We start from the raw sequence: 22,843 nt of genomic DNA, 5'->3' as shown, positions 1-22,843 counted from the left end.
TAGACTAGCAACTTGGAAGTAATGTGGCTCAGTTTCCGGCTAATGTGATGCGAAATCTACCTATTCCTGCCCTTTAGTGGCTACTAAGAAGGCTTATGTTTGAGTTCACAGGGGTTATATTTGAGATATCCTGTCTCGTTGTGGGCTTCCTAATAAATTAATTATTATTAAACTATTTTATTTCAAGTCAACTGATTCTGTTATAATGAATGCCCACTAAACACTTAGAGAGGGGGGGACGGGGAGTGGATAAATAAAGAGTAGGTCCAGTACCAGTGCTCTCAAGGACTTATATGTATTGACTAGTTGGTAACTGTTCCTGTAAGAGAGAGCTGTAACCTACTTGGTTACATGAAACAAAAGTTTAAAAAAATGGTCTCTATGTGTGCTACTAGTCTGATGAAGATGAGGTAATTTCTCCTTTAGAAAATAGTGCCCTCACACTCTTGCGAGTGTCATTCTTCAACATCGGATGTTGCGCCTCGTGCGGCGCTGCTGTCCTCCACAGGCCCCGTGAGAGGGCTCTTTATCGGAGATCTTTTAGGAGACGCCGCAGTTGTGCATGTGGGTGTGTGGGCCTAAAAAAAAGGGGTTGTGGTGCAAGTGTATTAAAATTAACCCACTGGTACCTTGATATCAGTTTTATTCGTAGGTCCGTGGGGTAAGAGTAAAAGACAAGTTTTTTTACGGGAGAATAGGGCATCTCTTATTAACAAATATAGTAGAGGTCGAGGTATTACTCTGCTGCTCTCAGAACCCGTGTGTGTTTGTGAAAGTGAAGCCTGGTAATCATGTTTCGTGCTGGAAAATGGGGTCCCTAGTGGATCCCAGTGCGCTTCGTCAGGACCGTGTAATGTGAATTAGTGCATTAAAATAGTGATAAAAATAGGAGCAGGGAACTAAACCCCTATAGTCCTATGGTACCTCCATTAAGGCTCTGCATGAGTTTTAGTACTCAGAGGAACACTTCAATGGTATTCCTGTTATTTACCCCTTCGTATGAATGGAGTGCTTCAACGGCGGATCCCAGCGGTTTTGAGGAGGGGTCTAGATGCGCCCCTTTGTAATAGCTTTTTTGCCTACCCAGCCGCTTGGAAAGTGCCGGAACATGTCGACCAGGCTTCACTTTCACAAACACACACGGGTTCTGAGAGCAGCAGAGTAATACCTTGATCTCTACTATATTTGTTAGAGTGAAGAGTTCTGAGTGATACCTGAAACATTCAAACTGAAAGAGATCTGTTGATGGAGCCAGAAACATGGGCAACTGCCTTGTCTATAAACATTTCAAATTTAATGAATGTGAAATACAATTAGTGTTCTTTTCCAACTATCCGTTAAACATTTTACATTTCAGCAAAACAAAATAAAATGTTTGGTGAATGCTGTGCCTCCTTCCTAGATACAAATCCATCAATGCATGCAATTTGTTTGCGTTATATACTATTGTCATGAAATTGTGGGTGAAAGTGGTCTCCATTCCTGAACATAAAAATTGGATAATCACTTCAGTGGGACATAATGACTGCTTTGTTTTGCAGCAACCAAGCTATTTAAGCTCAGTTGGAATGATTCAACATTTGGTTATGCTCGCTAATGAGGTTTAGAAATGTCTGATTGGAAGGTGGTGGAAATCTTATACAGCTACTGTTTTTCATTTTTGTCTAAGTGAAATTTTCAAAGTGGCTTCAATGGAAATGAGTGACAACTTTTCTGCATTTCTGCCGAGAATGTTTTTGGACAAAACGCCATCTATAGAAGACATGGCCTGATTAAAGCTTCACTTTGTCTTCTGAAAGAAAGGAAATACATTTTTCAGTGCTATGCTTAGTTTTACTCAAGTTTGAAAAATATCTATTAATTGGCCAACTGATCACATATTTAATCTGTGAACACTTTTACTAATCAAATCTTTTATTTATTAGGTTACTCAATTATATGCACCCTTTTTTGTTTGTTTTTTGGTATTTTGTTGGTGACAATGTGTGGCAAGGAAGAGTTGGGTTGGGATTAGACTGGTCAGGCATGTTAGTGTAACACACAGCAAACGGTGCTTAGTTGGCTGGGTTTCTTTTTCGGCACTGGTAGTCAAAGCATTACAATATCATTTGGGTTTGAGGGCCAAGGCTGAAGCTATGACTATGCCTCTCTGGAAATATAGCTGTATGCTCTGATATGAGAACTACAATAAATAAAGATCTTCTGGATGTAAGGGTGCCCTCTGATGAAAAGGAAGCACATGGAGAGGCATGGCAATCCATAGTCAAACACACAGATCCGTCAGCAGCCACCTACCTGAGCTCAAGAAACTGACAAATATGGAACCAGCAAACATCCCGACATTGGTTGCTTTCCCCTTGACTGTTGCTTATTTAGGGAAATAAGCAAGACCACTTCAGTGTGCATGAGTGCCCAAGACTGTTGCCCTATTCTGAAGCACCTCACAGCTTTTTTGTTGCTGGTGTGCAATCTGTAAGCTTTCTAGTGGACTAGCTGTTGGGAGAAGTCTTTAGATGAATTAAAATTCTGTTGATTGTGGCGAGGGAGTTGCACTGAGCAGAGGATACAGGAGCAGGGGACAGAGGAGAAAGAGGTAAACAAGGAGCAAAGTAAACGGAAACAAGGTAGGGCAGAAAGAGTGCACTGAAACCCTGCAAGGAGAAAGAAAATCTCAGAAGAGTATATCAGAAGTCATTGCATGCATAGTCAATAAATGAGAAGTAAAAACCTAAGCACAATTAACCCCTGACAGGGTAAGTATGAGCAATGTGGACTTCAGCTTTATGTTGCAGTACAGAAGAGGCAAATTTGGAGCATTAGCCCCTCTTATGAAGCTCATCTCAAGGTCCCATGTAGGTTCAATAGAAAGATATAAAACTTGATAAAAGTGAAACGGGGCCAAAAGGCAGGCTGTCCAAGGAGCTGAAGGTTGCCTGAGTAGCTACCCAGGAGTCTACACTGGCCAGGAAGTCTTAGTGGTTCCTGCAGATAATACGAACAAGATTATCATCCGCCTTATGAACATTGAGAGAGATGAGGACCAGAACACTAACTCATCTTTCTCTCTGCAGATAATTGATGTATGGTCACAAACAGCTAGAAAGCAAACAGTGGAAGAGGAAGAGTAATTTAGGAAAGCAACAAGGATATATAAATATGGTACTGGCTACTAGATTCCTCCTCAATCTTCCCATTCAAAATAGATTGCAATGGCACCTGTGTTCTGGCTCACAGACACATTTATTCTCAATGTAAAATATGCACTTGATGGAGCAGGATTTTGCAAAAAAGAAATCTGCTCGAATTGACACAATCCGTAATACTTACTAACAGTGTGCGGTGGAAATTAACATACAAATCACATAAAATACATGGGAAACCGCTTTGTGCATGCGTTGACTAATGTGAACTAATGCATGAAAGAACTAATTTTACATTGTGCTTCGAAAGAAACATAAAATAATGCATGACTAGGCCGCATTTCACATCTTACTTTAAGAATAATAATAAAAAATGCTGCTTTTGCTTAAAACTTTGCTAAGAAAAATATTAACATGGGATAGTGCAAAGGTGGGTGGTGAACAGTGAAAAGTGCATTTCCATGTAATTAATAAATGCCTATGTTTTATTCATCATAGTGAGCTGAGTGGGCCTGCATTTTCCTAAAATTGACATGATAGATGGGGGCTGGAGAAAAGCATGAATAACCCAATAAATAGACAGAAAATGCTGAGCGCTGCAGAAGAGTGCGAAAAGCCAAGGTTGATCAGCAACGAAAACATTAATAGTCTGTCAGGAGACGAGACTGGCATGGGACCCAAGACTTCTTTCGCGGACATAGCAGAAAGACTCATGTGAATGATGCAATTGTTACATGTATAATGAATAAATGCACAAGTCGAGGATCGCGTAATGAGAACGATGTAAAAACAAAGAAGACTGTAGAATTATGAATGTGATCATGATGGGCTGATTGAACACCCCCTAAACCATCCAATGAGAAGCTGAGTTTTATGAATTGTTTTAACTGTTGTGGGTTGGACACATAGGTTTTAGGGTATAACTGGGGTGCCGTTTAGGGGAGTGGTTTAAGTAAGCTGATGCAGTGAGGAGCTGAGCAGAGATAGGAGAGATAGAGGGGTGATTCGTCGGTTTGCAGAGAGGCCTAGCTGATCCTGTCCTTGTCCATTTCCTGTATCCTGAAATCTTTGTTCCCTGACTCTATTTCAGGGGAACCCACCACCTCCTTGGCTAGGGGGGGTGGCATTTCTCTGATCCTTTGGGTTAGTATATCTCAGGGGTCTCCAACCATTCTATAATGAGAGCTATTTCTGATCAGTGAAAATATTAGAGAGCTACTGAAGAATGTAATCATTGTTTTTTTTTAATCCTCATTTCCCTTTGACCCCCGCAAACTGGCAATCTGCCGGTCTCCACTGTTACTCACTATGGACAAGTAGGTTTACTTAGAAGTGTTACCATATCGCCAACCTACCAGTGGTACACCTGCATCCAACCTGTTGCTAACCTCTCGCTGTTTATGAGAGGGTGGTCATGCTCTCTTCCGATTCTGATAAAACCAGAGACCAGAGTTGTGGATGGAACCTTCCTTCAAACACTATTACCTAGGGACCTAATGATACGGAGGGGGATCCGTCCATCTCGGTCTAGGAGCTTTCCAGAAGGCCTAATCATAGGACAAGAAAAGAAAGGAGATAATCTTGACCAATTACATAGAAGGAATTGGTTATTCTGCTGTATGAACTGGAAGCCATTTTAATAGACAGTCCCAAATTGCTTTCTTCTTACTGTTTTTTTAGTCTGGCCAAGTCCATTATAGATGTTTTATAGACTGATGAAAGCCATTCAGCATGTGTGGGAGGCGAGGCCTCTGCCCATTTCTTACATATTTCTCGTCTAGCCAGCAGGATAGCAAAGAAGAGAAACCTCCTAGAGTATCCAGTGATTTCCATTTGGAAAACAAAAATTATTAGGCTAAGGGTGATATGGACTGACTGTTCTAAAATTGATGACAAAGTGGAAGACACCTTTTGCCAAAATTCCGAAATATCCGGAAAAGTCCTAAACATATGTGTGTCCGGCGCCTTTTCCATATTACATTTTTTGCATCTTGCCGGTGGATCAGTGGACATCTTAGAGAGTCTGGAAGGGGACAGGTAAGCTGTGTGTGTTGTGAAGTAAAGATTTATTCTCAGCCAAGCTGGCTTCACAACGGAAAACAAGGTGGTATATGAGATCTGCCATAGTTCAGTGCTATCCCCTTCCACAATCAACTCTTCCCATAATTCACCGGCTAATCTGAAATCTCCGTCTATTGCACTCTCAATTGCCCAATAAAAAGAAGCTACCTCCTTTTTGCCTGCTGGCTTTTTGACCAGAAGTTCTTCGAGATCGTTACCCAATCCAATAGGCTTTTTGTAATTTTGGGACCAGCTTTTTAGCTGTATGTATTTGAATCTTGACATGCCACCTTCCATTTAATCATTCAGAGTTGCCCAAGGAAGTAGAGAGCCATCTTCAGTTAAGTCTCCCCATGTTGTTAAGTCTGCTGTTTTTAATGGTGTGGCAAGCACATCTTTAAGGCAACTCGGAGACCCTGGGCTATCCCACCACGGGGCTAATCTTGAATGATACTCCAGCCCCATTAATGCTTTTATTCTGGCCCACATTTGGGCCGCTCCACATAAAACTTTCAGCTTGACTTTTTTGATTTTTTTTTATCTCCATATTTGAAAAGGAAGCCTTCTTGGGAAAGCTCCGATTGGTCAAGCATTGCTTTAAACAAGTTCCCCCTATCCGAATCATCTGGATGTTTTAACAGCAGAGTTGGTTAGTTGAAATGCCCACGCATAATACTGGATGTCCAGGAGTGTAAGACCACCCTTTTCCCTTCTCCGTCTCAGTTTTTTCCACGAGATCCTGGTTGCTTTGTAGGCCCATACGAAAGAGTTTATTGCCTGCTGAAATCTATCAATAAGTTGTTTATCAAAATGTAAAGGGATAGTATTGAAAAGAAAGGTTACTCTTGGTAAAATAACCATTTTTATCAAGTTTATTCTACCCAGAATGGTCAAGGGGAGATGAGCCCAAGATTTCATTTGATTTTGTCTCTCTTTAAAAATATTTGAGAGATTCACCTTTGCTATTTCCTCGATATTAGGAACAATTTTGACCCCCAAGTACCTCATATCGACCTTAGTTTGGTAGAGACCCCTTGGCAGGTTCCATGTCATAATTTCCGTTTTTCCAGCATTGACTTCATAGCCAGACACTCTGCCGAAATCTTCTGCCAACCTAATGACTTGAGGAAATGAGGTATCCAAGTCTGATGACAAAATTAAGATATCGTCCGCATACAGGGCCACCTTTCTCTCCCATGAGCCACTCTTGAATGGTGCTATGGCTTGCTCCTCCCTAATACTCTGAGCAAATGGCTCTATGTACAGGTCGAAGAGAAGAGGGGAGAGAGGGCAGCCCTGTTGTGTTCCTCTCTTAATGCTAAAAGGTTTTGTCAAACTGCCATTAACTACTAACCTAGCGGACGGGTCCCTATATAGAAGTTTTATAGTTTGACAGAACTTTGGGCCAAAATTCAGTTTCTCCAAAACTGCAGCAAGAAAATTCCAATTTACCCTATCAAATGCTTTTGTTGCGTCAAGAGTCATGGCCGCCAATGGAACAAAAAGAGAAATCAATCGCTCCTATCAAATCATGCGTGAGATCAAAAAGGTTTCTACCCTTTAAGAACCCCTTCTGGTCTATATTAAGCAGATCTCCTGCAACTGCTCCTAGTCTATCAGCCAGGATTCTAGTAAAGACCTTGTAATCAGAATTAAGGAGCGAAATGGGTCTATACGACCTGCAATCTGTGGAGGATTTACCCGGTTTCAAAATCAAAGTGATGTTTGCTTCTCCCCACGAAGAAGGTGGTTTGACCCCTTCTACTAAGACTTTATTAAAGAGTATAGTCATATATGGAATTATAGCTTCCCCCAGCGATTTATAGGCTTCCACTGGAAGACCATCCGGTCTTGCTGCTTTACCAGTTTTACAAACCGAGAGAGCCTCCCTAACTTCCTGCTGCGAGATTTCTGCCTCTAGATTTTGCCTCTTGATAGATTCCAGAACTGGAAGATGAATTGAATTTAACCAGTCTCTGGCAGCGGTTTTGTCTATGCAGTTATCTTCATCATATAATTCCTTAAAGTACGTGTGAAAAGCATCTCCTATTTTTATCCTCATTAGTTATTATTGTATTAGAATCTGCATCTTGTATCTCCTTAATCATATTAAGCACCCTGTCTGATTTAGCCTTCCAGGCTAGTAATCTACCAGCCCCTTCACCATATTCAAAATGGGCTAATTTACTGACCGCCCATCTACTGGAGATTTTAGCCTGAACTATACTTTCCAGAAGCACGTTCAGAGATTCTAGTTTATCAATTGATTTTTGAATTTTCTCCTGATCCACCTCTTCAATTATGTTTTTTTCAACCTCTTTCATTTGAACCTCTATTTGTGAAATTTCCTCCCTATACTTCCTATTTTTATATGTGGTTCTATTTGTAGCCAGACCCCTCAAGAAGGCTTTTAAAGTGTCCCACACCACCATAATATCAGCAGAGCCGGCATTAATATCCAAGAAAGATTTAATTTCTTGGGACAAAAAAATGGTACCCTCTTTATCTAAAAGGATAGTTTGGTCGAAGGACCAAACTCTTTGTTGGTGTTTCCTTGCTAAATCCCATTCCATCCAAACAGCTGCGTGGTCCGAGAGGTGAGGGGTCAGATAGCCTATATCTTTAATATGGCTTTTCAAGTCATAGCTAATTAAAATATAGTCTATCCTGGATTTGTGTCTGTATTTTTTATTATAAAAAGACACTCCCAATTGGGTACCAGACCTCTCCCTCCAGATATCAATTAGGGCATTTTGCCTCATCATAGATTTTAGAAAGGCTCTGGATTTAGACGGGGTATTAGCTCTACTATTTGGTGATTTGTCCCATTGAGGATTTAAAACTATATTAAAATCCCCAGCAAAAATTGTTTTATCAGGAAGCCCTAATAGATGTGAAAACATTATTTTTAAGGTTGAAGGGTCATCCTGGTTAGGACCGTAATAGCCAACTACAGTGATAGGGGTATTGTCTAGTAAGATCCTTGCTATAACCCATCTACCGCTAGAATCTGTCTTCATATCCTGAACAATAACATTGGCTTGCTTTTTAATTAATATAGCAAACCCCCTAACATTAGATAACTGACCAGAACAGAGACAGTGTTCCACCCAGCTAAGCTTGCGACATATTTCAGTAACTTCCTTTTTAGTAAGGTGGGTTTCCTGCAGGATGATTATTTGTGCGGGTGAATCCCTCAGATATTGCAGTATTCTTTCTCTCCTACTTCTGACTCCAAGGCCATTTACGTTCCATGATAGACATTGGATCGTTTTCATGGCGAACTAGGGTGACCACGGTTTAAGCCTACCCCATCCTGTACAAAGCCTACTCCTGACCAGCAGCTATAAAAAACAAATAAGAAAAAACCTAGTAGGGCTAAAAGACTAATGAGGATTATTTTTTTTATTGATTTTACCCCTCTGCTCCCTCCCCAGTACTACCTCCACCTCACCCTGTTACGCCTACCCCACCCCCCTTAGAGAACCCAACCCCTATTTACCTGGAAACTCCAGGTTCTGTCGGCCAATAGCTCCTTCTTTGCCCCCTTTTTTATTTTTTTTATTTGTGACAGTGCTTGGATATATATGTATATACTTATCATAAGATTGAGTTCGTATTTATACCTGGTATATACCCAATATTTCACCAAGTACTTAACCAACAAAGACAACAGATTTTGGCGGGTGGTTACCTACTATGCAAAATTTATCATAATGTGAAGAAGGAATTATTTAAAACTTTCTAGCAGATCATCTACCTCCTGCACTGTTCGTACATTGTGCATCTTGTTATTCAGCATGCTCCTCAGTTGGGCTGGAAATTTAAGTTGGACCACTGCCCCCAATTTCCTGAAGTCTTCCATTCTCCTCCCCAACTCCCACTGGCGATCCAGAGTAGCACGCGAGAGATCTGACCTAATCTCAAAGTTAAAATCTCTTGATTTCAAGGATTTTAATTTAAGAGCCGTCATTAGAATTTTTTCTTTTATTTCAAAAGTAAGAAAGTTGTTAAGAATCCTCCTTGGCTTTGTACGATTAGGGTTTTTCCTATAGGGGTCCCTGTGTATCCTCTGGATATCTTGCCTCAATTCCTCTTCTGATATATCAATCTGCACCACCTCCTCGATAAGAGCTATTGTAAATGATTTTAAGTCCTCTCCTTCTTTCCCCTCTGGCACCTTTAGAAGGCGCAGGTTATTGCGCCTAGAGTAGTTTTCCAGTGACTCCACTCGGTCTTTTCTAAGTAAAGCGATGTCATCTTTAGCTGCTCCCAGTTCTGTCTTAAGTTCTTCTACCGAGTTTTCTAGAACTCCCGTCCTGGAGTTCAGTATATCTAACTTTTTTTCTAGGGTTTCGCAAAAAAGCCTAATGTCCCCCTGATTTGCCTCCGAAGTTGCAAAACCCTTTTTAATATCCGATGCCATAGTGAGGAATAAGGACTCTAGCCCAGTACCTGGGGAGGGGGGGGATGGGGGAGTCATCTCTTCCCCCTACCCCCACATCTGTATTTACTTCCACACTTCCATGAGCCATAACCGCTTCATCTCTTCCACCTATCGTAAGAATTTTCAAATTTGTAATCTCATTTGATTCAGAGGCTACTAATGACTCTGTTGACTGAGTGAGTTGAGCGTCCTGCAATTTACTCTGCAGCTGTGGCTGTGGCTGTAACTGTGACTGCGGTTGTAACTACGGCTGTGGCTCAAATGTGATGGACGAACTCAGTGGTAGAGCAGAGATTTGCGAAATGTCAGCACTGATTCTTAGTTGAGGGCAAGGCTCCGGAACCAGCAGGGGAGTCTCAGTATCCATATTAGAGGAGGGTTGAAGCTGCACACTATTTATCCTGAGAGCTTCTCCCTGTTCTATCACGTCCAAAACTTGAGGTAAAACCTTAAAGTACGACCTCAGCGAGGGAGTTACCTTGACTTTAGCCCCCGAGAAGATGCTTTTACTTTTGGTGTTTTTTGGGCCTTTTCCCTTAAATGTTCGATAGGGGGAGGAAACTTCATCAATAATTTACCAAAATTATTCACTGACTCCCCCTATAGTAGCTGTACTTTACTAAAAGACCCCTTTGTAATGTTTTTTAGGGCGCTACCCTCCTTATTTTCTTGTTTGGCCTGTGATTGAATTTTAGATGTTGTTTTTTTTTTGGTCTACCTGTTTTGCCTGTTTTTCCAGAATTATTTATTTCAAATTTACCCCCAACTGGAGCCTCTGACTGCTCTACCTCTTTGCCTTTCCTTCTCAGGCAATATGGTGGAATATAACCGCCTGGGGGCTCCCTCGCTGGAAGGCTATCTGTGTTACCTTGTGTTTCACGCTGCTTCCCCCCCGGAACAGTCACCGCTACCTCTAGGATCTCCGCGGCCGAACCTTCCTCCAGAGCGGCATGTTGCTGCACGGCCTCCTCAGCAAGCGTGAAGGCGGCGGCACCTACCACCCAACAGGTGCTGTCTCTGCCGCTCGCGTTACAGAAAACGAACCGGTGTTGTCCGACGCGGAACAGCCAGCGTGCCTTCGACCTTCAGCCCCTTCTCAGCACTGAGGCAGCAACGAGGCAGCGCAGCAAGTCCACCAAGGTACCGACGCACATCACAAACGGTACCACAAAATAAATAAATATTCAAAACCTCAGTAACGTGGCATTACACAAGCGCTGTCATATTCTCTTGAACGCACACGGCGTTTGACCTCAACATCGACACCAACAATGACATCAGGGGCAGGAGAGGCTTTCAGCATGGCAAGCGACCGCTTAACTCTCGGCCGCCATGTTCTCTAAAACTCTGGGTGCGAAAGTGTTGTAAATGTAATCATTGTTGCAGTAGCGACCACACCAGACACCACCAAAATAGTGACCACTCAGATGTATGTCACAATATTGAATTACAAAATAACCTCAGTCAAAATTTCAAATCCACAATACTGATTACATAATATCAAGGAGGTCCTTATACATAGGCGAGTAGAGATGTACTATTGTTAGATCCATTTCTACATTCCTTGAAGAGATGTATGATATATAGATGTAGATATTTCTCTAAGATAAATATATGTGGAGTTAAGAATGTAAATATAACTATACTGACCTATATATAACTACCCTCATGATGCAGTGGTTGTCAATATTCTGGATACAATATTTTGCCAGGACTATTTATAAAATAATTTTTTATAATAAACAATTTTATTGATTTTCCAGTTGCATACAGCACAATAGAATAAATAAAAACATGCAATCGTACCTTCGCCGTGTGCACCCTTTCATGCCACCCTGCATATATTGAATTATTGATAGTCTTGTGAGAGATGTAAGTGTCTAGCACAGGGTTCTCCAATGTTGGTCCTGGAGGGCTAATTATTAAGATAACTACATTTATCTAAATGTGGATATGCTAAAAATATGGCATGGTTCCGGCCCTCCAGGACTGACTTTGGAGAACCCTGGTCTAGTGCATAGTAGTCCGTCCATTTGCCCCATATCTGGGAGCGCTTTAAAATTTAATATTGTGATAAAACACTGGGTACTCCAATGCATAAGTCAGAGATATCTACAGCAATGTTGGAAAAATTGATCAATATTAAAGGCCTCCAGACGATTAAGGTGATAACAGCCACATCAACAAGAGACCACTGGCACAAAGGAAATACTAACAGCTACAAGTCTACCAAACACACCATAGATTGCCATTGAAATAGCAGATTTAGAAATGTTTTAAATTCTCAGTCATTTTATTTTCAAACATCAGTATATCTCTTTCTCAAAACATAAATTGTTTTCTATCAAATATGCCCCTTTCATTTAGGCTAAAAGCATTTTGGGCAAAAGAACATCTAAACTTTTTCACACAAGCTGCATGACTAATAGAGTGGGTTTTGCAAAGTGACAAATATTCATGTGACTTTGCAATATTGAGAGTGGAGGCAGGTGGTCATGCTGCAAATCTTGCAGGCTGTCACAGTATGTGTTTGTGTGTAAGCCTTTGGACCTGCCATTGGCTAGGTTGACTTCGCTATAACCATTCGGGCATGTGTAGCCCTGCCTATTCAATGTTACTAGACTCCTCTGACTTACATACTGTGCTGGATTGCACTTCTGGGAGCTACTTCCAGGGTACTGGCAAGCTACCCGTTGGAGATCCCTGGTATATCTTCATGATTCGCATTTTGCATAATCATTTGCAAATGTATTTTTGTCTCTGAAACTTATGTCTCTTCATCTATCCACTCCTTCATAGGCATATTGTTCATTTGAGGAGTATGACACTGTTTGCATTTTGCTTATGTTTTTCTCTCCCTCTTTGTGAAATTTCTTTATCGAGAGTCTGTGATTGTTTAGGTAATTAGATAGTTGGACAGTACTATTATCACCATCAACGTCTCAACTAATGGTCCGTTGACCAGAGGAAAGACAGTTGATATACAGGTTCAGTTATGTATTTAGAAATGTTGAATAAGAACCTGTAAAAGAAAACAACTGATCACGTCATTAAAACGTGACCCCCAGCGGAACAGGGATTTCATGAGTTGGGTGAATGTGTATGGGCCTTTTGTATGTAATGTTATTGAGTATTGATCCCTGATTAAGTGTAGCACTTGATCCGTTTTCTGGTAGCAGAGGACGGTTTAATTATTGATTAGTTTTGTAATAATTATTGATTATATGTTCTCAACATGAAAAGTTAGTGTCCTGTTCTATGTTGTCTAGAAGTACAGGTACGGCGCTAACTGAGAGACCCCGGGATGGAAATTTAGCCTGAAATAGGCAGAGGAAGAGTGTGGATAAAGAAATCACACTACAGAAGTACTTTGTTGTTATAATACTGTACGGCGGAAGGCTGTGGGTGTTATATATTTAGGGACAATTTTGTATGTGAGTAGAGTGTCTGAAATAGTGAAAGGTTCACTTACGAAACTCTGGCCTTATCCCCAGAGGAGTACCAAGTCCACCTGTAGCTTGTTTGAACTTAAAATAGCGCTGGTCGTTTTTCTTACTTGAAGTGAAAGAATTCTTTTTGAAAGGGGGAAAACTATCTCTTTGTTTAGTGAGTATTGATCCCTGATTAAGTGTATGGCTGGATCACACTCTTCTATCAACTGAACTCTATTGCCCACCAGTAATTCCTGGAGTCCCCAACTTCTAGACTAGACACAAGGAGGGTTGTAATTAGGATGTGTAACTGGATTTTCACCTATGTGGGAAGGGAGTAAAGACACTAACTATAGGAAATCTGCCCAACCCTCAGGAGAAGGCTCAGGAGAGTTCGCTATATCCATTTCACTGGGCTTTCCAGTAACAAAGTTCTGTTTCCTAAACCTTCTGCTCTGATCCAAATCTACCCCTCAATATTTCTGTTACATCAATACCTGGCAAAATTCAGGGGGTCACCAACGAATCCCAGGTTTTCAGGTGGGCCCTATGCTCACACACATTCTTCCCTACTTCTTACTACTACACACAGACCAACGTCCAAAACCATAATTTACCCCCTTCTGTCCAGCATACACCAGCAGCACGGGGGGACCCCCTTGCCCTCGGCTGTGACTTGAGGGTGGCAAGAAAACACCAGCTACTTCTCCTTTAAACAATACATGAGGGACCCCATCAAGCCATATCACCATCCACCAGCATTAGGAGTTCTACCTCGGATCCCGCACCCCCAAGTCAGAGTTTGTCCCCTACACCTCATGGGCACCAAAACTAGCCAATCCTTCCGAATCAGCTTGGCCCACAACCACTAGACACTGCCAACCTGCAAGCTAGAATTTGGCGATCAGAACTCATTGAATACGAAAACCAACCTTCCCCTTTAACCACTTGCTTTCCCTATTCTTATTGGACTAGACCTCCATAGCAAGAGTTTGTTTCCAGTGTCGACTGAATACAGAAGCACCCACCTTCCCATCCAAGTGCGTCCTCTTCTATCCAGTGGAAACCCAAATCCCCTAACAACTCAGTTTCACAGAAAAACTGAATATCAGAATCCCTCTCTCTAAGCAGAGTTTCTCCCCAACCCAATGTGCACCATAACTCATCACACCCCATTACTTAACACATTGGACTTCACAAACCCCAACCTATAACCAGAGTCTTCCCACTCCCCTGAACCCAAATGATGCCAGCAAACCCCTCACTGTAAAGTCCCACAGATCCTCAGACTCCCAGAATACAGTAGACACAGAAACCATTCTCTCAATAGCCATCAGTATAATCGCTCCGCTTAACCGTAGTCTGTTCTCCAGAGCTACTGAAATCCAGGTACCACATCCCAATAATCAGAGCCTATCCCACAAATGCTTACACTTCTTATGAACCACAGTCTGTCCCCCAGACCACCTCTCGCAAAAGGACAGTTTCTTTGAGCCCAAAAACAGACTGTGACCAGTCAGATGACTACTCGCTCTTCATGCTGGGCCCATACTCGTACTCACTAGCTTCCGCCTCCAGTCAGCAGTTCAGGACTTGCATGATCCAGGCCCGAGCTATGCCCGGGAACATTCAAATATACAAATTGTATAACCTACGAATGGGAAAAAAGCAAAAGAAAACGTTGAGTTTTGCCACCAAATGAGGAAAGATTGTAAACCTCAGGAGGAACAAATGTACTGGAAGACTAGCTCGGATAGAATGGAACCATTGCAGAGATGCTAATGCAAAGTAAGCATGCTTTCTTCAAAAAGCATTTGCAATCCTCTATTTTCTCACATGATCGTGGTGAAAAATATCTCGTTCTGTTGACGACAGAGGAAATAAATTGTCAGAGACAGGATTAAAGAATTCAATTCGATTTATTTAAAAACAAGACAATGGCACCGTTTATGATTCAGAAAGAATCCAGCTGAGGTATGGTCTCCGCAGACTCTTCCAGCAAAACATGTAACGCTACGCATTCCCCGACAAAGAACAGGAAATAATGCATACACTGAACACAAATCGAAACAACAACTTCCTGAAACACAAATCAACCGATCGCCATGTAGGTTTCCCCTGCGTCTCCGTACTGCCTAGGAAACGCTGGGGAAAGCTATCTTGTCATGAAACGTTGTACACTTTTTATAAACATACAACCGTGGAAAAATGAATCTTCAGGCGATCTCCCCACAATCGTAAGACTCTGTTTTTAAATTTAAAAGAGGTCTATACAGGATCTCTGAACCCAGAAAGAACATTTTAGGAAAACAAAAACAGGACATGTACTCCTAAACCTATTTCCAAATACAGAACAGTGTTTTCTTCATTGAGTGTACCACTTTTACAGTACTTGTTTGTTAATATTCGAGGCCAGCAAAGTTTTGTTTTGTCTTCATCTTATATGGTAACTTTGATATAAGTGGGGTACAGTATTATCCACAGAATGTTACATGCATATTGCAAATCTACTCTGGGACATAGCCAAAGTTAGAAGACCAAAGGCCATGTAACTCTGAGGCAATGTTTTTCAAGTATGATAGGGGTCACTTTATTCCTTATAATACATGGCCCCATATCACACATCCCAATCCTTGGCCACCAGCCCCTTCCTATGAAAGAGATCTTCTGGCTGCCAATATAGAATGCATGTTATAAAATAAATACACCAATGTGTAATTTAATGCAAACACATGTTAATCAATATAAAGAAAATCACAGTCAAAGTTAGGTTAGCTTATTAAGCTTAGTGGTTTCAAGAGTATGATGAAAAGGGGATAGCAACCTGCCCTCCTATATTGAATCCCAGCAGAACAATAAAAATGCAAAAAAGCCTCCTTATCAGCTAATGACTTAATTTTCAGTGAAAGATTGTTCAGACGAAGGAACTGAAGAACTAGTGATCGCTGTGATTGTTAAAGTGTCAGTAGGTGTTCTATTTTTGGAGCTTCTTTTCACACACGTTTTGCTAGTTCTAGCAGAATGCATGTGACGTCACAAACCCGCTTAAAAAAACAATACAGTAGTGATGTCATATTATTTTTTCAGGTGAACAGTGATGTCACAGAAACTCCTAACGAAATGTAGGTGTAAACAAATATAACAGGCTCACTTGGAAAGAGAATCTTTCATTAGGTCTCGCCTGACCCAGCGCATGCGCTGGTCTGGCAAGACTTATTGAGAGGGCTCCAAAAAGTGCTACCAGGCCAGCCTGGAGCTACAGTGCATGTGCGCGGGCGCGCGCGCCGCTCTTTACCGCGATCACTTTCACTTTCGCGGCCGCACGGCCGCTTGGCATAGCCAATAGGCCTCGCTTTTGGGACCTTATAAGTATTTAGTTATGCAACTGTTGCATGGCTAAACACTTATAAGGTCCCAAAGGCGAGACCTATTGGCTATGCCAATGCTTGTTTTTTATGGCTGTGAGTTAAACACATACTGACACGGTAACCGGACTCATTTTGTTCCAATCACAAGGTTGAGTGACCGGACAGGATATGAATGGGTGCTGTACGAATAGCCAACAGACATCTGCGGCACGTGCATCACCCCTCTAAGCTATCATATTGGTTTGGCATCACAGCTTATTTTGTACAGAGATTCATAAACATGTCAGAGGGTACTGAGACGTACGGAATGATGTGGCCATTACTCTCTGTACATCCATCACCTAGTCTGCATGTCTGTCTACAGCTCAATATGCTTATATGTTAATTTGTCGAACCTAAGTCCTGGAGGTGATCTAGATTTCAGGATAACCAGTGCCTGAGTAAGCGGCTCCCATACAGATTAACTGGGCCTTCTTTTCAAAAGAATGAGTACACCTGCACCCACAGAGTGAATACCCTCATCTGGATAAGATTTACAAACTCTCAGAATTCTCAAAGTTTTCCAAGAGTCGATTTACACACGTGCAATATTGAACAACACTGGGGCAATATTACAACGGTGCCAATGCTTTAAGAGTGCAAGTACAGGTTTTGTGTATGACAAAGGTGAAGTTTTCTCCCATAAATCGAGAAATGTTTGTATTAAAGCTACCGGCACACATGGTTTTCCGAATCCAGCCTACCTTTGCAAATGGATCTTATGTGGCTCCTTTTTTAAAAACCATACTGAGGAATGGTGTAAAGCCCAAGTTTACAAGCAGGTTTGCTTCAATGGGATCACTTGACAATTTTTCAACAAGTAGATTTTTTCCGAACTCGCCATTAAGAGGGAAACATTAGGCACAGTGTGTGCTTCTGCTTAGTGGAGAGCACGAAGGCAGTGGCAGTGCCCCTAGCAGCAGATGAATAAGGGGCAATACGATACAATGGTCAAGAGAAAAACGGAAATGCAAAACTTGATGTAGGACATACATAGAACCGACAGCAAAGGTTGCATTTTGTAAGTTGTATTTAAAATATAACTTATTCTAAAAGTTTCTCGTGATGTGGTCAGCTGGCAGGGTCGGGTCCAGCATAGATGACGTGATGTGCAGTTGGGCACATACTGCATTGTAGGACATCATCAAGAATTGAATGCAGTGCTGTATGTCGCCTACATCAGAATTTTTAATGGAATGTGAAAACACCAACTCCTAAAGGATAAATGTTAATGTAAAAAGGTATAGATGGCACCACACAGCTGTCTTTAAGTTTCACATATTTGGATGGGAAATGTGCAGTTCATGGAAACAATGAAACTTCTCTATTAATTCATATCACCCTTCAGCACTCACACTTAGAATGTTGCCGAAAAGTGCTAGGAAGAACAGAAATGTTCATCTAACCTTGAATATAAATGTGAAAGTTGCCTTTCGTTTAAAGTGGCATCCAGTATTTTAATGCAAAGGAGAATGTGCTATTTTTCTTCTTTGTGGATCAATGAATTTGTTCTTTTTATCTCTTTGAGGTACTTGTGCATAGTACATAAACATTTTAAATAAAATAAGAACTCTTACGTCCAATACGGTCTCATGTGAGTGACTTTCTGTTGCGTCACAAATATTACATTTCCAAGCGTAGGACTTTCAGAACGCAGTATATGGAGTGGCGCAGTCTTAGCTCCAGATACAAACATACCTGCCCCTTGATGCGAGAATGCGAAAGAAATTAATCCATGTAGCAAAGTCACCTAAAGAATTTAGCAATTTGTTTTAAGTTACAGTACATGAGAAAATACTAAATGTCGCCCTGGGGCTTTTCCTTTCTGCACAGGTAACAGCTATACAATAACAGACATAAAAGATGGATTCCAAAAGTCAATCAATGTTTGTAATCATAAACAAAAGTATATGTTTGTGCACATTTTGTCCAGTAGATGTTGCTCGGGGAGGCTGAGTTGTTTCTCTTCTGAATGAGGACTCGAATTATGTTCTTTTCACAAGGCCATCTATCCTCTACTCATCCCTGCAGCCTATTATCAATGGTCTTCTTGCTCTTGTCCAGCATTTTGGAAATGCAACAAAGTCACAGGAATAACCGATCCCAGATACAGACCGCAAATGGACAACGAGGTACTTCTGCTTTTATTCACAACAGAAGCCTTCCAGGAGAGCAGCTTCCTCCTACAGCACTATTGCACTTGATTTAGGTCCAGAGAACGGTAAACAAACCTGAGGGAGCCGCTCGTTGACAGAGATGCACAGGGGATCCTAAAACATTGAGCAGCATCAACGTGGATACCCAATCAAGCATCACATGTTAGCTGGCCCCGCCTTCCTTGTGGACAGGGCCAAGAGCATCCTTTACTGGATTACATTTTCCAAATGGATTTGTGCAATGAGACGCCAAGAGAACACCACAGCCATTCATTACCAAAGATGCACATTGGTCTTCATAAGATGCAATAAAAGTGAGAAAGCCTAGCACTCCTTTAAAGCACACTTGGAGTTTGGCAGAAACAAAGTCAGTGCCTCAGAACACTGATTTAGATTAGCGATACACCTTCTGAATTCAATGTTCTTTTGACCTTAAATCGAATCAACGTTCATCAAGGAAGAAGCAGATAGGCACAGCATGTTTTTACTGCATCTACTGCTGTTGGGGGTTACATTGGTCCCATTGACTAGGTTATCTAGGTTATAAATTAGATTGAGGAAGCGATACGATTTTGCATCTGCTGTGAGATAATAAAATCTCTCTTTTCAAACAACAAGGGGACCCAAGTAAAGTCAGCCAGGGACCTCGGGAATCAATGATTTTGTCCTACATGGGCCCTAGGGAGGTAGGGATTACTTCCTATCTCTACCTCCCTAGGGACCATTGTAGGCCAAAATATGTGAGATAATAAAATATCACATTTTTACATCCATTAACAGATCAGTTTCTGAATCCTACAAACCTCTCAAAAGAAATATCCCAATTTGTTTTTCTTGATTAATAAAGCAGAAGGCAAACATCTACCGGGGTCATGCCGCTCTTCCGAGAGCCCATTGTTTTAATCATTGTGGAGAAAACCATCATGTGGTCAGACCCAAATTCAACTTCCTGGCTTATGAAAAACAGTTCTTAAAAGTAAAGCTTAATATGTATGTTTTAATCCAAACTCTACTTCGAGAACGACTGAGTTCAAGATAAAATTTCACATTTTTAAGTCGATTTTACCTACATGCATGGTCTAATAAAATGCTTTCTGTAGGTACGGTTCCCGATATTACCATATCAGTTCCTCCACGGGAAGCAATAGAGGCATGCATTTTTGGGGCCTAATGAACTGCCCAATGACAATCATGCAACCAAAATCTTTTTCAGTGACTTTAGACTATCAGATTCAGGCTATAGTTCTACCTGTCCCTAGAGTGGCAGAGGCCAACATTAAACTACCACCCACAATCATACTCACCAATAAACTAGATGACTTGTACAAACTATGTGGCTGTGACAGAGTGACTACCCCCTCCACTGTTTGCTTGGCTCGATAATAATTGTTGGTCATGAACGCTCTGTGGTGGAGTACATAGAATAACCACAAATAATGGACCACAAACGAACAGAGCATGCTCAAACAAGAACATGCTAGTTAATAACAACTTAGATGATGCAGGGGGACCTACGATGCCATTTACTTCAAAATGTCCTGGGTGTATGCTTAAGAGATCACTTTGGAAGCAAACTAAATTAGGGAAAACTTTGGTAATTAAATAGCATGTGAGAAAATTGAGGCATCATCATTTCTGGTTGAAAAGTTTCACATCATGGAGGTTGGGGACCACTTGCAGTTGCAAACCAAAAAGGTAGAGATTTGATCTCGGGCGGAATCCATGCGGCTGACAAACAACACCTCAGCGACATACAAATGCGGTGCCCATTCTTCAGTGCAATGGTATGCTGGTTTGTAAATCTGTTCATCTTCTAAGGCAGCAAGGGTAAAAGAGAGCATGCCACGTATAATAAAAAGTTATCTACTGTGTGCATAACCCTGACCAGGTAGCTCCATGCCAACTAAGGTTAAGTCTGAAATATGTACACTTTGAAGATTCAAGAGTTCTCACAGTCTACAAATTGAGTCTCCCTAAAAAACGTTCAAAGTCCTTAAAAAAATTTTTGGGGATCTGATTGTAAAAGGAGTTCACTTGGGCAGAACGGTTCTTTCTATTGCGCATATGATGTGGTCCCAGTTCTTGCAGAAGACTGCCAGTAGCGTCACTGCGCACAGGGTGCAGATGATGTGGAGGCGGCTCTTCATCAGGGGGGCAATGAACTTGGCGATGGTGGAGACGCACACCAGGATGACGGTCATGAAGGCCAGGATGATGTTGATGCACTTGCCCAGCAGCACTTTGGCGTTCACAGTTTCCAGTTGGACGGCTTGCTGCTCCTGCTGGTGCAGCTCTAGTTTGGAGATGCGCGTCTGGCAGGCCTCCAGGGCTTCCTGTTAATGGGGAAGAAAAGAGAATTGCTAAAAATACAAAGCAGTGGCTGAAGCATTAAATTATACAACAGATTTCCCTCTCCTGTGCCTGTCTTTTTTTTTTTTTTTTTTAAACACAATTTATTTTTCAGATAAAGAATAACATTCACGTTGCATTGCAGATTGTCACTTTACAAGCCAATCAAGTTGTATCTGACAGTTACGTACACAGTGGTAATTATTATAGCGTTTTACACTTAAGTCAGGCCTGGAATCCAGGACCATCAGGCAAATAAATAAACTCCCCGGCCTCCTCCCACACTCCCAGTCCCAAAAATTGGGCTAACCGATCAGCAATGCCAGCCATGTGTAGCAATGGAACACGGATCAAGTAAAACTCGCCATGCAGCACAGGAGAACCGGGGCTCAGAAAACATTCCCTCAGCCCACTACCTGAGGCACTATCCCGTCACTAGCCTGTGTGGCAGAGGCTCGCTTAGTGGAATCAAAGTAGGTCCTCAGTGGTCCCCAGATATCCCTTGGCCGTGACGTCGGTGGCATAAGACTGGCGTATATCTCAGCATTGATGTTACAGTGTGCCAGACTCCCCAGCCAGTCTTGTAGCTTAGGAGTGGATTTCCTGCCCCAGTGGATGGCAACCTCTCTTTTAGCTAAAAGCAGCCCAAATGATGCTAGTTTCCTGACTTTCTTAGGAATCTGTACCGTATCCCCAAAAGTGCTATTTCAGGGATGGGGACCAATGGAATGCCGATTATCTTCCCCAGAGTCACATGCACCGCAGACCAATAGGACTGTAAACGGGGACAGGACCATGCCAGATGTATAAAATCGGCATGCGGTGCAGTGCATTTCAGACAGGTGTGTGGTTTATTGGCGTCTATCCTATGTGCCAAGGCTGGTGTAAAGTAAGCGCGGCGGAGAAATCTGAAGTGCAGCAACTTATGGCGTCTGTTAAGTGATATGTCCTTAGTAGCCACACAGCATCTGGTCCATTGTTCATCTGTGATGGTGCAACCCGTGTCCGCCTCCCAGGCCTGTCTGAGGCTAGAGTCATCTGCCGGCAGCATCTTAGAGCAGGCTTTGTACATTTTAGAAATAAGGCGTCTGCCACCAGGGGCCTCCAATACCAGTGTGAGTGGGGGGAAAGAGTCAGGCTCAACAGGGTAAGAGGAAAGAGCAGCACGCAGTGCAGATTTCATGCGGCTCAGGAGGAATTGCGTCATAAAATTACAATCAGTGAACCTGGCGTCCTCAACTATCGAAAAAATATGACCCCCCCGGAAAGAGATCAGACACTTTTGCAATATCTAGTGTGGACAGCGTGTTCTGAACCAGCCTCTCTCCAGTGATTGGGAGCCATCGGGCATTGGGCAAGGGGAGGGAGGAGGAATATAGTTGTGTTGCGCCCGTGCGCTTTTTCAACTTGCCCCACGCCCAGGCAGTGGTGGACACTGTTTGTATGTCGTGCCTGTCTTTTGGAAAACCCCTCCTGTGCCTGTCTTTTACAGAATGGAAATATGATGGATTACTCTTTGTGCTTTCTTCCCATTGCATACCGACGCCTTTGATATTAGTGCACGATAAGTAACATTCAGTGGGCTCAAGCCAATGAGATGACATCTAAGCGTTTCCCTAATAAACGTTGCGTTATCAACGTCCCTCTTACCGAGATCCCCCTTTCGGAAATCCTGGTGGGGTGATGAGTTAGAGAAGCGGTTTCCATGGCAGCACCGGCCACACGGAAGTAGTGTATAGGTTGCCCCTCATCCTCTGTGTGACACAGTGCGCTGTAGAGCACCGCGCGCCTGCCGAAAGGAAGCCCACGCTCCTTCAATCTGTGAGGAACACCAGTCTGGCAGATGCAACCC

The 22,843-nt window shown here is 42.2% G+C and overlaps 1 protein-coding gene across 3 annotated transcripts in view; it reads right to left on the bottom strand.

The window, feature by feature from the left end:
- Nucleotides 1-14,979: 14,979 nt before the first annotated feature.
- TMCC3 (transmembrane and coiled-coil domain family 3) overlaps nucleotides 14,980-22,843 on the bottom strand; it is a 278,052-nt gene continuing 270,188 nt past the window's right edge. For all 3 annotated transcript variants that reach the window (XM_085653394.1, XM_085653395.1, XM_085653396.1), the window contains one exon: nucleotides 14,980-20,975. In XM_085653394.1, coding sequence (XP_085509520.1) covers nucleotides 20,673-20,975 — 303 coding nt within the window. In that variant the 3' untranslated portion in view covers nucleotides 14,980-20,672. The remainder of the gene's footprint in view (nucleotides 20,976-22,843) is intronic.

This window comes from Triturus cristatus, chromosome 4_1, assembly GCF_964204655.1.
Source record: "Triturus cristatus chromosome 4_1, aTriCri1.1, whole genome shotgun sequence".
NCBI classification, from domain to species: domain Eukaryota; kingdom Metazoa; phylum Chordata; class Amphibia; order Caudata; family Salamandridae; genus Triturus; species Triturus cristatus.
The sequence above is the reverse complement of the archived record's forward strand: the minus strand, read 5'-3'. Positions and strand labels throughout refer to the sequence as shown.